We start from the raw sequence: 18112 nt of genomic DNA, 5'->3' as shown, positions 1-18112 counted from the left end.
AATGGGGAGGATACCGGTGGTACTTCCTGGGAGGGACCGAACTCCAAGGGTGACTCTACTTTTGGGAGCGGACCGAGCTCCGGAACTCAAAATGCCGGGCTCATTGTCGGGATCGAGATTGGGAAGTCCCCACCGAACCGGGGGAATCCATTGCATCCCACCACCGAACCACCAACACCATGTGGGAACATGGACGTGGAGTGGGGCTCCCCCAATGCGAGGAGCTTGGTCTCACCAGTTCGGCGAGGGAATCCGAGAGGAGGCGCGCGTCATGCTTTGACAAGGGGGCGTGGGTTCTTCTCGGCAAAGAACCACATGAGCACTAACCAATATTATTCTCTCATGGAGAACGGAGAATTTGATGTTGAGAATTGTGGGGATGCGGACGAAGACCCCATGGAATTGCACGTGGGGGCCGAGAAGTTAGGAGGCAACAGTTCGGCCGAGGACGCCGAGGAGGTCGCTCCGAACAAAGAGCAACACCGCACTGACTATCAAGGAGGGCCTTCAACCTCTTTGGGTACGCACCCTTCTTGTTAATAATGTCGTACAATCTCATGTTTTGGAACGTGAGGGGGATCGCGAATGCGCCCACTCAAAACGTTCTGAAAAGACTTATTGATTGTCATAATGTTTTATTTCTTGCAATAATGGAACCGCTCACACAACCGGACCCGGACCGTTTCTCTAAGGCCTTGGGGCTGTCCTTCATTGGTTCGAACACGAACGGGAAGATTTGGATGTTTGCGGAAGAGGGGTCCACTTTTGATATTGAGGTTGACTCGGAACAAATTCTTCACGGGTACCTCAAATCCCACCGCCTTGCTAGGCCGGTGGCCATCTCAGCCGTGTACGCCAAATGTACAAGGGCTGAAAGACATCACTTATGGGACAAGATGAGAGAGATTGCCGGGCTTCTTGAGGGAACACCTTGGATCATCGGTGGCGATTTCAACACCATTCTATCTCACCAAGACAGAGTCGGAAGTGATACCAACCGGCAAGCCGAGATGGTAGATTTTGCGGAGGCAACGGAAGATTGTAGGCTGCTTGACCCTGGTTTTGATGGAGCGGCATTCACTTGGGCCAAGAATGGCCTTTTTGAAAGGTTGGATAGAGTGCTTGTCAGCGAGGATTGGACTAAGACCTTCGAGGCTACTCGGGTTACGAATCTCCCCCGGATTGCCTCGGACCATGGACCAATTCTTGTCAGGTGCACGAAGATGAACACATCCGCTGGAGCCAAGGCTTTCAGGTTCCAGAACATGTGGATCCGACATGAAGGATTCATGGCCGTAGTGCAAAAAGCATGGGAGGAGCCCACGGGGGCGGGTGGAATCCTAAACATTCAAATCAAGCAGGCCAGAGTTAAAAAGGCCCTTAAGGAGTGGAACAAAGAGGTTTTTGGGAACATCCATGCTAATATAAAAGAAAAGGAGGAAGAAATTGCTCTGGCCCAATCTTGTTTCGAAGCAAGGCCGACTCCGGATCACAGGACAGCGTTCAACAAACACATTGCCGAGTACATCCTTCTGCTGAGAATGGAAGAAGATTTTTGGCGACAGAAGGCAGCCTTGAGGTGGCTTGCCGAGGGAGACAAAAATACCCGGTTCTACCAAAGCTGGGTGAAACAAAAGAGGGTTCGTCTCCGCATCCATTCGATTCGTGCCAATGGGCAGGAGCTCACCGAGGAAGCCGAGATTAAAAAGTCCGCAGTGGAGTTCTTCCAACAACTCCTTGCCCCCAACAATCCGACACTTGAAGACCCAGACCTCGACCTAATCCAGCAGGTCCACTCAGCCGAGCAGTTCGTTGACATCGCAGATGCTCCAAGTGCGGACGAGGTCAGGAGTGCCACCTTTTGCATTTCCGGAGATAGTGCACCCGGACCCGACGGCTTCTCGGCCACCTTCTATCAAGCCTGCTGGCCCATTGTGGGGCCGGAGGTAGTGGAAGCAATCAGACAGTTCTTCAGAGGGGCCTTCCTGCCAAGGAGCATCACGGCCACAAGCATAGTCCTTATCCCAAAGAAGGCATCGCCGGAGTCATGGACCGACTACCGACCCATTAGTCTCTGCAATGTTCTAAACAAGATCATTACCAAGGTACTCACCTCTCGACTCTCTCCTTTCCTCCCACAGGTCATCTCCCCAAACCAAAGTGGATTTGTCAAAGGTCGGCTCCTTAACGACAACGCACTTCTGGCTCAAGAGATGTTCCATGAGCTTGCTAGATGCTCCCCAGCGCCTAATGTGGCAGTAAAGATTGACATGGCTAAAGCCTATGATAGGGTCCAATGGCCATTCCTCTTCAAAGTTTTACGCCGTATGGGTTTCCCGGATTCATGGATTTCACTTATGGAGAGGTGTATTGGGTATTGCTGGTTCTCGGTCCTTGTTAACGGGGCACCCTCGGGCTTCTTTAGATCAACTCGAGGACTTCGGCAAGGAGACCCGATCTCCCCCGCTCTGTTCGTAATCGCTGCGGACTACCTGTCCCGAGCATTAGATAAGCTCATCCTCGGCCAAAAGGACATGACGTTCAAAGCCTCCCGGAGATGCATGGAGATCAGCCATCTAGCCTATGCGGACGACATTATCATCTTCACTCAAGCGGCGGCAAATCCTATGCGCCGGCTAAGAGCCTGTCTCGAAAAATATGAAAGAGTCTCCGGCCAACAAGTCAGCCTCGCCAAGAGTAATTTCTATATTGCCGAGGCCCATGAGCATTGGGCAAACTCGATCCAGGCGGAAGGAGGCTTCTCTAGAGGGGCCTTTCCTTTTCTCTATCTCGGAGTCCCTATCTATCGTGGTGCCAAACGCACGGACATGTTCCTATTTCTACGGGAAAAGATTGCAAGAAGGATCTCAGGATGGGCACACCGTCACCTATCCTTTGGAGGAAGGCTTACGTTGATTAAGAGCACTCTTGAAGCGATCCCCTTGCACATCTTTCAAGCCGTCGAGCCCACGGCCGGTACCCTCAAGCAACTTGATCAACAAATGGCCCGATTCTTTTGGGGGTCTACGAATGAAAAGAAGCGGACCCATTGGATTGGATGGGAACAAATGTGCCGGCCCACTGATGAAGGAGGCCTTGGGATCCGAAAAACTATGGAGGTCCTCCGCGCCTTCAATATCAAACTTTGGTGGCGCTTTCGGGAGCAAAACTCCCTTTGGGCAAGATACATGATGGCAAAATATTGCTCCAACTCCACACCGCTCACCTTGAGATTGCCGAGCAGGAGTAGCCCTACGTGGAGAAGGCTCTCAAGAGCATGGCCCCTCGCGCAACCGCACATAAGATGGCTAGTGGGACAAGGGGACATCTACTTCTGGGATGACATTTGGCTTGGCGATAGCCCTCTGAGGGAACTTAGTCTTGATGATAGGGGAAGACCAACCACCCGGGTCTCGGAGTTCATTACAAATGGTGGTTGGGATGTGCCCAAGCTTCAACTCCTTCACAATCAGGCCGGCCTTCCTCAGCATGTTATCGATGGCATCATTAATACACCGATCCTCCATGACGAACAGGATATCCTGAGGTGGAACCTCTCTAAGCATGGGGAATTCACGGTGGCTTCGACATGGGACACACTTCGAGGACGAAACCCGATCATCCATGGTTTGGGGGATGTTTGGAAGGTAGGCCTCACCAACTCAATAGCCATCTTTATCTGGAGGCTTCTCTCCAATCGGGTGCCGGTTGACACGAAACTTCAGTGGCGGGAGATTGAGCTAGCCTCTAAGTGCCAATGCTGCCCCCACAGACCGAACACTGAGTCACTCCAACACCTCTTCATCCAGGGATATGGAGCTCGCAGAGTATGGAGTGAGTTCGACGGCTGGTTCACAGGGCCGTTCCCCCGCATCCATATCAATGACACAATCCCTACGAGAATCGAAGTGTGGGCGCGAAGGTGCCAACAGCCGAACAAGAAACATCTTAGCCGAGCCACTCCATACCTCATCCTTTGGTTTATCTGGTCGGAGAGAAACAGGAGCCGCCACCAAGGCACACAGTTTAAACCACAAAACGTGGTATGGCAGGTCCACATGTTCATTCGAAATGCTATGTCTAATGGAAGCTTGAAGCCGAAACATTGGAAGGGAGTTAAACTTGGAATCAATATTCCCCAACAAGCGGCGGCAATCAGGGCGCTACCCCTAGCCATGGCAATCAAATGGAACCCCCCGGATCAGCCGTGGATAAAGCTCAACACGGATGGCTCCTACAATGAAGCGAACGGCAGAACAGGGGCTGGAGGGATTATTCGAGACCACTCGGGTAAGATGCTCGCCGCCGTCAGCACACCCCTTGAAGCCCACTCGGCCTTAGAAGCGGAGCTGTTGGCCATGATTCACGGGCTAAATATAGCCAAGGAATTCGGCCTACCAATCTGGATTGAGTCAGATGCAGAGCAAGCAATCAAATTGGTCAATGGGACAGGATGGGGCCCGGCACTAGCTCGGCAAGCGGTGGCGCAACTAACCATTCTCAAACGCCATCTCAATTTCCGAGCCACCTTCATACACAGGGAGGGGAACAAAGCGGCGGACTTCCTTGCGAAAATGGGGCTAGTCCAAGACAGTGGCCTACGAATGCACTACAACTCAGCACCGAGAGAACTGTTGGACTTGGTTAGATTGGACGAGATGGGAGTGTCGCACATCCGAAACCTAGACGGGGACGGGCATCAAAGTTGATCATGAGACGATGGGAGACACTAGTGACTAGCTTTTTGGTTAATTGTATTTTGGAAAGGAGTATGATGAGGTCCGAACCTTGTGGGATCGGACCGCATACTACTCTTGAATTTGTTACGGCACACCACTTTTGGGTGTGGCCACGCCTTGTAATTATCACTTTTGGAAATATAGGGATGAGGGACCCACGAACCCTCCACCGTAGAGGTGTTTGAAAAAAAAAAAAAAAAAAAAAAAAAACAGGCAGGGGAAAAGGGCAATCGATCCACGTCAGAACCCCCCAAACTTATTCAAGACAAGGTATAGAATAAGTTTGAAGAGCAGTGGATGGTTGAGGTACCTCTATTCCAAAGGCGGCGGGAATCTCGCGTAGTAAGCCTGGTAGAAAGCCTGTTGTGCTGCATCACTAGCGTCGAAGCGAGTCTGCAGGTTTTGCAGTTGTTCCCCATAGTGATCAAGCCGGTTCCCAAAGTTGTCCAACCGGGTATCGCACTGGGCTTGGACCAAGCCATCGCCTCCGCATTCGCCTGATTCCAGCGGGCCTCTTGTTGATCATGGCTCACCTGCAGCGAGCGTATTCCTGCGGCAATCTCCGCCAAATAGGCATCTCTGGATGGTCTTCCCCTCGGTCTACTCCTCTTGGGCCGACTGCTTTGACCGGCTTCAAACTCAGAGGCGATCTCATCGTCCTCCTCTTCCATGGCCGCAGGCGCCTCTTGTATTTGCAGAGGCTCCTCGGGGATATTAGGCTGCGGCAAATAGTCTGGTTCTACGAAAACCGGCCGAGCATCCGGGGCACCCTCCCCTTGAGGGGGGTCATTTTCGATCCTTTCCTCATGGGCCGGGGAGTTCATTTTCCAGTTTTCTTTGTAGCTCCATCCCCCGACTGCGAAGAGCTGCGGGTCAGGGAATCTGATGCACCTACCCGGCTCTATCCTAAAATACCCCATGCCCCGTCTATCAACCATAATAATGGCCGCCTTCTTGAGCGTGTCCCAATCCAGTAGAGTGGGGCCTTGATCCTGTATCCGGTTGTCAAAACTGACTCCGAATTTGTATGCCAACGTTGCCACGACCCTCCCACAACACAACTTCCCCGTCGTCCTCTTCGACTGTCTCTCCAAGTGTTTTATCATGTAATGACCCAGATTGATCCTTCTGCGGCTAAGCATTCCCCACAGTAGGAATAGCATCTCTGTCGAGATGCTTCCCGCTTCCGTGTGGCCGAAGGGGAGGTAGACAAGGGCCTTTGCCATGTACCTTAGCACCGGGTTTCTAATGGCGTTGATTTTGGCTCTCGACGGGTTGAAAGCCGCTTCATTGGTAATCATTTGCCAGAACTCGTCCCTCCTATAGTCTGCAGGCCGATGGTCCTCCAAAAGGCCTTCTTCATCTTCCTCCATCAACTGGAAGAGCTCATTAAATTCTTTGACTGTAAGGTCGTTTGCCTCATTCATGAGTCGGAAGGACATCGAGTCAATCTGTTTTCCGGAGTATTCCACCTTTAGAGTCGTGAAGAACTCTATTGTCAGGGCCTTGTACGACCCGAACTTCCTCGCGAATAGGTGCGTGAGGTGGCCGGCCTCGACGAGGATGTCCCATGAATGTTTGATACCGAGGCCGTTGAGCGCGCTCCGACTTGGATATCTAGATGGCATGCTGTCTAGTGCCGCCAATGCATCCCATTTCTTCGACTCACCTCGGCGGAGTGTGACACCCACAGTGTGAGGCTTTAGAGTGGTTGGGGCCATGTGATGAGTACCTAGAATGAGGCGTGTTAGAAAGATTGTACTCCAAACATAGGGAACAAACATTGGCTAACTATTATCAAAAAGGGAGATAGACTCAATCTCGATGCACACCAAGTAACCAAGCAAGTAAGGCAAAAGCAATTAGGAAGATAGACTCGATTCCTACAGTTACTTTTCATCATACACAATACCGAGGGAATCGGCACAATCCTTAAACTACATCACACAATGAGGGAGATAGACTCCATCCCTAAAATTCACAAAAAAACCTAAATAACAACCCCCATTATAGGATATATCTCCAACAACAATTTCATCCACATCAATCTTGCAAGCAGTACCAATCTCATAACACAAACGTTAAGCATCAATTGCAAGCAATGAAATTTACTCACTCACCATTTCATAGTCAAAAATTTCATCTCACCACACAAGCCACAATTTAGCCCATACATTGTTACAAGTGAAGCACACAACTAACATCCATTAAACTTGCATAAGCTCTAACATTCCTACCAATCACCAATTACAACTTCATATCCATGGATAGAGAAGATTAGAGGTGAAAAAGACATACCTTTGTTGCTTAGAGTGAGAGAATTCGAAAATTAGGGCTTTCTTTTTGGGTTCTTGAGTGAAATCCACCAAATCCACGAATTAATCGGACCAAAACACTCAAACAATAGATAATTTGGGATGGGTGTGTGAGATTAGTGTGAATTTGTGTGTGATTTGTGAAGAAAACGTGAAGAGGGAGAGAGGAGAAGGGAGCCGGGTGAAAAAAATAGGAAAGGGGGCGGGTGTACCTCGTTTTATAATTAGGGCTCTCCGCGCCGGGTGGAATTAATGAACTGAAAATTCACCCGGCCGGGTGTAACTTGCTGGAGTCGGCCTTTACAAAAATACTGACCCGGCCAGGTGGAATTAATGAACTGAAAATTCACCCGGCCGGGTGTAACTTACTAGAGTCGGCCTTCACAAAAATAATGACCCGGCCGGGTGGAATTAATGAACTGAAAATTCACCCGGCCGGGTGAATTTTTTTCTACTACGTCAGCATGCTGCCCCCCTTAGGTCTGTTTTTCACATATAATCCTGCACAATGACAACTTCCAAGCACAACCAACTCCACTTTTGATAGACTACTTAAAACACATAAAGAACAACTAAGACCCTAAACAAAGAAAATGAAAACAAAGAGACGCAAAAGGATAGAATACACAAAAAGCAATAAAGTTACCTACTAGGGGTTGCCTCCCCTAAAGCGCTTTGGTTAAAGTCGTTAGCTCGACGTCTCCATAGCAGATTACTGGGGCTCCAAGGAGATTTGGCACACTTCTTCCTTCTGCTCCATCGTATGAAATTTCTTCACATTCTGCCCATTGGCTGTGAACACTCTCCCATCATCAGCTTCAAGCTCTAAAGCTCCATTCTTCATCACAGTTCTGACTTTAAAAGGGCCGGACCACCTTGACTTAAGCTTTCCCGGGAAGAGTTTCATCCGAGCATTGAATAACAACACCAACTCTCCCGGGAAGAACTCCCGCTTCTCAATCAACTTATCGTGATACGTTTTGAGTCGTTCCTTATAGATGGCAGAATTTTCAAACGCCTCATTCCGAAATTCATCGAGCAAATTCAGATAGGACTGTCTCTCTTTCCCCGCCTTGTAGTAGTCGGCATTTAACTGTTTCACTGCCCAATATGATTTGTGCTCAAGCTCCACAGGAAGATGACAAGACTTCCCAAACACCAACTGGTAGGGTGACATGCCAATTGGCGTTTTATAAGCCGTTCTATACGCCCACAGCGCATCATCGAGATTCAATGCCCAATCCTTTCTATTGGCGTTCACCGTCTTCTCCAAAATGCCTTTGATTTCTCGATTGGCCAATTCAGTTTGACCATTGGCTTGAGGATGATATGGGGAAGTGATTTGGTGCTTGACACCATATTTACTTAACACGACTTCCAACCACTTGTTCTTGAAATGAGAACCCCCATCACTAAGTAAGGCTCTCAGCGCCCCAAACCTCGTAAAAATGTTCTTCTTGACAAAGTTGATAACCACCTTGGAAGAGTTGACCGGAGTGGGGATTGCTTCCACCCAACGGGAAACGTAATCGATTGCCAAAAGGATGTATTGATGGCCAGAGGATGGTGGGAATGGGCCCATGAAGTCGATCCCCCACACATCGAAAAGCTCTATCTCCACAATAGTTGTCATCGGCATTTCCTTCCTCTTGGAGACACCCCCAGTTCTTTGGCATTAATCACAATAACGAACGAACTGTTGACAGTCTCCATAGATGCTAGGCCAGTAAAATCCGCATTAAAGCACTTTCATCGCCGTCCGATTAGCTCCAAAATGTCCTCCACTAGGACTTGAGTGGCAGTTTCTGATTACCGCTTCCCATTGCTCATTTGGAGTGCATCTCCTAATCACCATATCTGCGCATCTTCTAAATAGGAACGGCTCATCCCAAAAATAGAACTTGACATCATGAAAGAACTTCCTCATTTGATGCTTGTTGAGGCCCTCTGGGACCACCTTGGCTACTAGGAAGTTCACAATATCTGCAAACCATGGCAATGAGCTCACAATATCCTCCATGACGAACAGGATATCCCGAGGTGGAACCTCTCTAAGCATGGGGAATTCACGGTGGCTTCGACATGGGACACACTTCGAGGACGAAACCCGATCATCCATGGTTTGGGGGACGTTTGGAAGGTAGGCCTCACCAACTCAATAGCCATCTTTATCTGGAGGCTTCTCTCCAATCGGGTGCCGGTTGACACGAAACTTCAGTGGCGGGAGATTGAGCTAGCCTCTAAGTGCCAATGCTGCCCCCACAGACCGAACACTGAGTCACTCCAACACCTCTTCATCCAGGGATATGGAGCTCGCAGAGTATGGAGTGAGTTCGACGGCTGGTTCACAGGCCCGTTCCCATGCATCCATATCAATGACACAATCCCTACGAGAATCGAAGTGTGGGCGCGAAGGTGCCAACAGCCGAACAAGAAACATCTTAGCCGAGCCACTCCATACCTCATCCTTTGGTTTATTTGGTCGGAGAGAAACAGGAGCCGCCACCAAGGCACACAGTTTAAACCACAAAACGTGGTATGGCAGGTCCACATGTTCATTCGAAATGCTATGTCTAATGGAAGCTTGAAGCCGAAACATTGGAAGGGAGTTAAACTTGGAATCAATATTCCTCAACAAGCGGCGGCAATCAGGGCGCTACCCCTAGCCATGGCAATCAAATGGAACCCCCCGGATCAGCCGTGGATAAAGCTCAACACGGATGGCTCCTATAATGAAGCGAACGGCAGTACAGGGGCTGGCGGGATTATTCGAGACCACTCGGGTAAGATGCTCGTCGCCGTCAGCACACCCCTTGAAGCCCACTCGGCGTTAGAAGCGGAGCTGTTGGCCATGATTCACGGGCTAAATATAGCCAAGGAATTCGGCCTACCAATCTGGATTGAGTCAGATGCAGAGCAAGCAATCAAATTGGTCAATGGGACGGGATGGGGGCCGGCACTCGCTCGGCAAGCGGTGGCGCAACTAACCATTCTCAAACGCCAACTCAAATTCCGAGCCACCTTCATACACAGGGAGGGGAACAAAGCGGCGGACTTCCTTGCGAAAATGGGGCTAGTCCAAAACAGTGGCCTACGAATGCACTACAACTCAGCACCGAGAGAACTATTGGACTTGGTTAGATTGGACGAGATGGGAGTGTCGCACATCCGAAACCTAGACGGGGACGGGCATCAAAGTTGATCATGAGACGATGGGAGATTATAGTGACTAGCTTTGTGGTTAATTGTATTTTGGAAAGGAGTATGATGAGGTCCGAACCTTGTGGGATCGGACCGCATACTACTCTTGATTTTGTTACGGCACACCACTTTTGGGTGTGGCCACGCCTTGTAATTATCTCCTTTGGAAATATAGGGATGAGGGACCCACGAACCCTCCACCGTAGAGGTGTTTGATTAAAAAAAAAAAAAAAAAAAAAAAAAAAAAAAAAAATGGCAATGAGCTCTGAGCATAGAAGAGATGCTCATCCGGGAACTCCTCGTTGATAGGCTTCCTCAAGTTCTCTCCTTCAAAACAATGTTCCAATCTAGATAAGTGATCGGCCACCACATTCTCACACCCCTTTCTGTCCCGAATCTCCAAGTCGAATTCTTGCAGCAAAAGAACCCAACGAATTAATCGAGGCTTTGCATCCACTTTAGCAACACAAATAATGGATGGCAGCATGATCTGTAAACACAATCGTCTTCACTCCAATGAGGTACGGCCGAAACTTGTCAAAAGAATATACCACAGCCAACATCTCCTTCTCCGTGGTAGTGTAATTTGCCTGAGCTGGATCGAGAGTCCGGCTCGCATGGTAGATCACTCTAAACACTTTATCCCTCTTCTGTCCCAATGCTGAACCCACGACCACGTCACTGGCATCGCACATAATCTCGAAAGGCTGTGACCAATCTGGAGCTATAAGTACGGGCGCACTCACCAACGCCTTCTTCAGAATTTCAAAGGCTTGCAGACATTCTGCAGAGAAGTTGAACTTGACATCCTTGGCTAGCAGATTGGAAAGGGGGCGGGCTATCTGAGAAAAATCCTTTATGAATCGCCGATAAAACCCCGCGTGCCCCAAGAAACTCCGTACGGCTTTCTCACTAGACGGTGGTGGCATCTGCTCAATCGCAACGATCTTGGCTCTATCAACTTCGAGTCCTGCAGCAGATATTTTGTGCCCAAGCACAATGCCATCCCGCACCATGAAGTGACACTTCTCCCAATTCAGCACCAAGTTGGTCTCCTCGCACCTCTGCAATACTCTAGTCAGATTATCCAAGCAATGATCATATGAAGACCCAAAAACCGAGAAGTCATCCATGAAGACTTCCATAATATCTTCCACCATGTCGTGAAAGATGGACATCATACATCTCTGAAACGTGGCAGGGGCGTTGCACAGTCCAAAAGACATCCTCCGGAAGGCATAGACACCATACGGGCAAATAAAGGCCGATTTATATTGATCCTCTGGGGCGATCAGGATCTGATTATATCCAGAATAGCCATCGAGGAAGCAGTAGTACTCATATCCCCCTAATCTGTCAAGCATCTGATCAATAAACGAGAGGGGGAAATGGTCCTTCCTCGTGGCTGCATTGAGAATTCGGTAGTCGATGCAAACTCGCCATCCTATCACCTGTCTTGTGGCTATCATCTCATCATTGCCACCTTGAATCACAGTCATTCCACCCTTCTTGGCCACGACTTGGGTGGGACTTACCCAATCATTGTCAGAAATAGCATATATAATCCCGGCTTTCAACCACTTCAATACCTCCTTTTTCACCACATTTTGCATTATCGGGTTGAGCCTCCTTTGATTTTGTGCTTTAGGTTTGGATCCTTTTCTAATAGAATCCTGTGCATGCAGACAGTAGGGCTGATTCCTTTGAGGTCTAAGATAGACCATCCTATAGCTCTCTTATGCTTTCTGAGCACTCGCAGCAGTTTATCGAGTTCAGTGGGAGTAAGTAACGAGGAGACAATTACCGGATTCGTCTCATTCTCTCCAAGGAAGGCATACTTGAGGTGTGAGGGCAACGGCTTAAGTTCCTCTTTCTTCTCTTCTTTCTCTTCCTCATCTGCCGGATCTTTGAGGGATAAAAACTTGTTGTTCCTTCTTGGAATCTCCCCACCAGAATTAAGAGCTCCCACAAAATAAAGTAGCTCCTCCGTAAATTCAGACACTTGCAGATTGTCTGAAGTCAGTAAAGACTGCGATAGGCATCGCTGATAAGAGATAACATGGGCTACCTCTCTCACACAACCGTCAATCACCTCAATCATGTTACACGGTTTGAACCTCCAAGCATCCTCATCATCATGTATTTGCATCGCATTATAAATGGAGAATGTGATACTCTCATCATTCAGTCGGAGAGCACATCAATCAGTGCTCTCCCTGTGGCTAAGAAGGGCTTGCCTAAGAGAAGTGGGACGTGTCTATATTCCTCCATATCAAGTACTACAAAGTCGGCTGGAAAAATAAATTCCCCGACCTTGACAAGTATGTCTTCAACGATCCCCTTCGGATATGACACCGTTCTATCAGCCATCTGCAGTGATATAGTAATGGGTCTGAGCACTCCAATCTTCATTTTCTAGAAGAACGAATAGGGCATCAGGTTGATACTCGCCCCCAGATCACATAACGCTCTCCCTTCTTGACAGTCTCCCACTATGCAAGAGATGGTAAAACTTCCAGGATCCTTCAGTTTAGCTGGAAACTTCTTCTGAATAATGGCGCTGCAGCTTTAAGTCAAATTCACCGTCTCATACTCCATCCATCTCCTCTTGTTGGAAACCACATCCTTCAGAAACTTGGCATAGCTCGGCATTTGCTGTAGTGCCTCCACCAATGGGATGTTTATCTGCACCTTCCTAAATATATCCAAGAATCTCGAGAACTGTGCGTCTGTCTTCTTCCTCTGCACAGGCTGAGGATAGGGAATCCTCACGTCAGGGGGAGTGTGAGCTGCTGCATGTGGTGTAGGTAGAGTTGGGGCAACATTCTCCTAAAGTGGGGAAGTAATATGTACTATCTCGGTCTCAACTTCCTCGACTAACTCCTCCTCCTCAGGTCCCTTTTCTGTTACTCTATCCTCTGATGGCATTGCAGGTCCATCATAACTTTTTCCACTCCTCAACTGCACCGCTTTGCAATCTTTGGGATTTATAATGGTGTTCGAAGGGAACTTTCCCGGTTGAGTAATAGTACTCACAGTCTGGGAAATCTCGCTGATGTGTGTGTCGATGTTCTTCAAATGAGTGGCCATACTCTGCACATCTGTCTCAACCTTCTCCATTCTTTGGTTGTTCTGTTCCATGAGCTTGTTGGACTGTAGCATGAAAGACTTAAGTATGTCTTCCGTGGTCATCTTCTTCGGATCATCGACCACTCCATTCGTAACCATGAACCCCGGGGGTGGTTGCAGAGCATTATTGGGGTTCCCATAAGAGAGATTGGGATGCCCCCTGTTCCCGAACTGATTATATCCTCCACCCTGGAAGTTGGGACGTTGGTTATTGTAGTAACGGTTGTTGCCCCTTGGTTCACATAGTTAACGTCCTCCATATTTCCTTAGGGCTCTTGAGTCGGTTGCCCCATTGCCATGCAGTCAAACTTCATAGTCAGCGCATCCAGCTTGACAGATAGGGCGCTCATAGGATCATGATCTGTAGTAGACGCTACCCTATGCATCTTACTCCTTTCATTGCTCCATCCTTCGTCATTAGATGCAAGTTCCTCTATTACTTCCATGGCTTCATTTACCCCTTTCTTGAGAAAATTACCGCCTGAGCTCAAGTTCAACTCCTTTTGTGCTTCAGGCACACATCCCTTGAAAAATGTAATAACTTGGATTGTCGGGGTTAACCCATGGTTGGGACACCGTTTCATCAAAGATTTAAACCTCCCCCATGCGTCTCTGATATTCTCTGTAGGAGTCATCTGAAAGGCAATGATCTCTTGTTGTCTCTTTATAGCTTCACTAGGGGGGTAGAATTTCTCCAAAATTTTTTCCACCATAGCATCCCATGTTCTTATCGATCCGGGCTCCAAACTCTCCAACCAATCCTTTGCTGAATCCTCTAAAGAGAAAGGAAACAGCCTTAGTCGAACCTGCTCATCTGTCACTCCATTCATCTTTGTTGTGTTGCAAATCTGGATGAACTTGGTGATATGCTTGTTAGGGTCGTCAGTGGATTTGCCCCTGAAAGCAATGTTCTCCGCCATTTGGATTAGTCCTCTTTTCAGCTCAAAAGTATTAGCCGCGATGTTGCTGTGGACAGTGGGATTCGCCTGGCCTTGGTATACATATTGATTCTGCACAGGCACAGGTGGTCCACGGTTGACCTGTTGACGCAACTCCTCCAACTGTCGTAGAAGCTCAGCATAATTGGGAGGAGGGGGTGGTGGACCGTTGTTGCCCCCTTCGTACTCCATCAGACTAGGAGGGACGGGATCAAACAGAAGATGGTCCTGAAGTGGTGATCGGATGGGTGAAACGTCCCTTTAAACTGAGGATGCTCCTATGTGGTTAGGTGACGAAGCTTGAATTTGCTGTGTGAGTCTCCTATAGGCGTTCCTCTTCCGATTCGTTGCTTCAATCTCCGGATCGAAAGGTTCTAGAGGCAAACCTTTAGAACTTGTGTGCATACACCTGAACAAGAAACACAAATGTGAGAACTTAAAAGAATAAAATTAAAAATAAAGCAGTAACGTCTGAAGTAGTAATCTTGATTATTATCACGATATCAAGCTATATAACACAAAAATTGTCCCCGGCAACGGCGCCAAAAACTTGACTCAACTTTATTTTACCCAATTAATACCCGCAAGTGTACGGGGTTATCGTAGCAAATAGCAAGCAAGAGTATATCGTATCCCACAGAGACAATTAAGTGTAAACCTAAGTACCACGAACAAACTTCAACTACTATCCAGACAATCAGAAATTTGGTTTTGAAACTAACAACTACTAAAAGCATGTAAATTCGGAGAATAAAATAGAACACTTAAACACGAAGGCAATTAAGAAAGCTGTGTAAGATGGTGGAGAAATATGCAGAATTCAAGGATCCGATGTACAACTCATAGCCTAACCCAATTGAAATCGATTTACCATTTAAAGTCTCTCGAATTATTGAATTAATCACAGTTGTAGATTAAACCCCCTCCCGAGGTGAGAAACCTGTAGATTAAGTGTAATAATTGAAGTCCCCTTCTAATTCTTAGACCTAACTCCCAATGGATCGATAAGATAACGGATTCCACTCAAAACCTCAACTCTCCCGAGTTCTATTGAATTAAGGTGTGAATTACTCTTCTTTCAAGATTAATTATTTCATCTCCCGATTACTCTAAGAAATCCTACACTCCCAATTGGTGATCAAGCAATTGTTAGGAAAAGCACAAGAATAAATCAAATAATTACAAGAGCAAGATAAAAACGAAATCAATTGGATTGAAACTATAAGTCAATGCATCTTCACCAAGAATCCCACATAAAGCGTTTAGTTACTCATGTTCAAGGTAGAAAACAAATAAAAACTAAAGAAAACAACTGAATTCATGATACAGATTACAATTGGCGGAGGAATCGAAGCTTGAATCTTCAATCTTCTTCCAAGAGTGCTTCCGAGAGAGAAAGAGTATATTTTCGCCGCTGCTATTCAATGAAAACGAGTGCCCTAGCTCTTGCCTCTTTTTATTCCTTCAAAAATCGCGTCTGGAGACTTTAAAAATCGTCAGTTCATCGGACCCGGCCGAGTGGAATTATTGTACAGCAAATTCACCCGGCCGGGTGAAACTCTCTGGAGTCTCCGCCTTATAAAGTTTCCACCCGGCCGGGTGGAATTATTACAAAGGAAATTTACCCGGCCGGGTCACTCTCGCCCGGTAGTTTCTGGTCTTTAACCGGCTTATCTCTTCCACCCGACCGGGTGGCTTTTCAGCCACATATACTCACCCGACCGGGTGGACCCTTTTTTTGTTCCAATTTCGCCTATTTTTGCCTGAAACACTCAACAAACACGTGAACTCCGAAACATAGAGTAATTGGCTGGAAATCACACTTTTGAGCACAAAAACTCAACAATTAGGCGCATCAACATACCAATCACAACACTATAAATACGAGTTTGTCAGTACTCCGGCGGCCGGCCGTCGGTGCCATGGTCCCTCTTGTCTCCATCAATGCCAAATTGGGTGTGGATAGCACATGGTGCTGAATTAGAATTCAAAATGGCATTTACCTCAAATGGACCACATCATTCTCTTGCCCAAGCAAAGTAACCTTTGTCTTTTCCTTCTTTTGTGAGTCACATGCCAACCCATCCTCTAGCCTAGGCGTCACATGGAGGGGTGTACTTGCATTGGTCTCCTTGTTGACCATCTCATACTCCAAGCATGAGACATCAAGGTCCCGGCCAGCCGTCGCCGGCGCCGGGGCAATTCCGGCCATCCCCTCACCATCAAGATCTTCCAAATCTTTTGTCGAAGCTTTCTCATCCTTTGCCATTTGAGCTAAGGAGCTCAACATCTCCCTAATAAGAGCTTGCTTAACATCCGGCGACCCCCCCTCTTCACCATGGAGTTTGCCGACGAGCCCATTAGCCATTTCGAACACCATCTTCTTCTTAGCCCGACTCACCTCCGAACCAGATTCAAGACCGGCTCGTTTGAAGGCTTGTCGAGCTTTCTCCGGGTGGGGCGTGCCAACCCTTTTGGTTTTGGGCTGTGCAATCGAATGAAACATCCACTCCGGCGAGGAAGGGGGCTGCATCGTGTGTATCAAGGCCGTGGCCTCCCCCTTCAGAAGCTTACCACCGGACTTCACCATGTGTCGGATGCAACAATCACATTTCACCTCCCTCAAAGGGGAGGGAGGGAGAGAGGTCGAATTCTAGAGAGAAGGGAGAGCTTCTCTCACTCTGTGCAAGGAGCACATTATCATTAAGAAGCCTCCCTTTGACGAACCCACTTTGATTCGGGGCGACAACACAAGGGAGAAGTGGGGCAAGTCGCTTCGTGAGGACTTTGGTAATCACCTTATTGATCACGTTGCACAAGCTATGATGGAGGTACACCCAAGCTGATCAACAAGGACAAGAAGATGGATCCATTAATCATTCAAAGTGGACCAATTACAAGAGCTAGAGCTAAGAAGATAAAGGAGTCCATGATGCTTTTAGTTGATGAAATAAAAGCCCAATTCCAAGACCATTCAACATTGGGCCAAATGGTGAATATTATTCAAGTTAGTGGGCAGCCCAATGCATGAAGTTTTGAGTCAATATATATCACATTTTGGAGGCCCAAATTGAAGATAAATGATGCATTTTCGTCCAAGTTGGAGCAGCAAAAATGAAGAGTCATTTTTAAGTTACTTTTTGAGTTAAATAAGTGACTTTAGATGTCCTAAAGTCACACCAATAGTTAGGAGTTACTTTTCACTTATTATGAGTCATTCTAAAGGTCTTAAGTTGTACTAATGATATGAGACTTTCAAGAGTCCATTCTAGCCTATAAATAGGCTTGTAAGCATGTCATTTGAGGACATCCTTGATCAAATACGAAAATAGAGTTTGTCTTGTGAGTTGAATTCTCTTTGTAGAGTTTTTCACTTGTTTGGAACTTATCAAGATACTTTGAGCAAGTTCTTGTGGCGTTCAACCATACCGAGGTTCTTGGCTGATTACATAGCCAACGGGTCGAGGTTTTCCAAGCTCTGGAAGTGGATCAAACCAGATTATCAATCAAGGAAATCCGCTGCCAATCATTATACGTGGGGTTCTTGGATCAATATATCCAACGGGTCCTTCGTCGTATCCCAATCCATATCATTTGGTATCACGAGCCAACTGGTATTGATCTATCCATAGCTTTATCTTACATTGTTTATCTTTCATATCCTTGAAAAAAAAAATCCAAAAAAAAAACAAAAAAAATCCAAAAAAAAATCCGAAAAAAAAAACCCCAATACGTATTTCACCTCATATTTTCTTGACCATTTCCTTTCATCCTTCATTCAAGGGCTGAA

General features: G+C 47.4%; 1 protein-coding gene across 1 annotated transcript; it reads right to left on the bottom strand.

Moving 5' to 3' along the window:
* Positions 1 to 12439: 12439 nt before the first annotated feature.
* LOC121745890 lies at positions 12440 to 14514 on the bottom strand. The gene is made up of 4 exons (XM_042139830.1): positions 13681 to 14514; positions 13109 to 13573; positions 12839 to 13006; positions 12440 to 12625 (listed from the first exon to the last, which is right to left on the bottom strand). The coding sequence occupies exons 1-4, from the start codon at positions 14512 to 14514 to the stop codon at positions 12440 to 12442; spliced, it is 1653 nt and encodes a 550-aa protein (XP_041995764.1).
* Positions 14515 to 18112: the final 3598 nt, after the last annotated feature.

Source organism: Salvia splendens, chromosome 8 (genome assembly GCF_004379255.2).
Source record: "Salvia splendens isolate huo1 chromosome 8, SspV2, whole genome shotgun sequence".
NCBI classification, from domain to species: Eukaryota; Viridiplantae; Streptophyta; class Magnoliopsida; order Lamiales; family Lamiaceae; genus Salvia; species Salvia splendens.
Note: the sequence above shows the minus strand (reverse complement) of the source record. Positions and strands in the feature narration are given on the sequence as shown.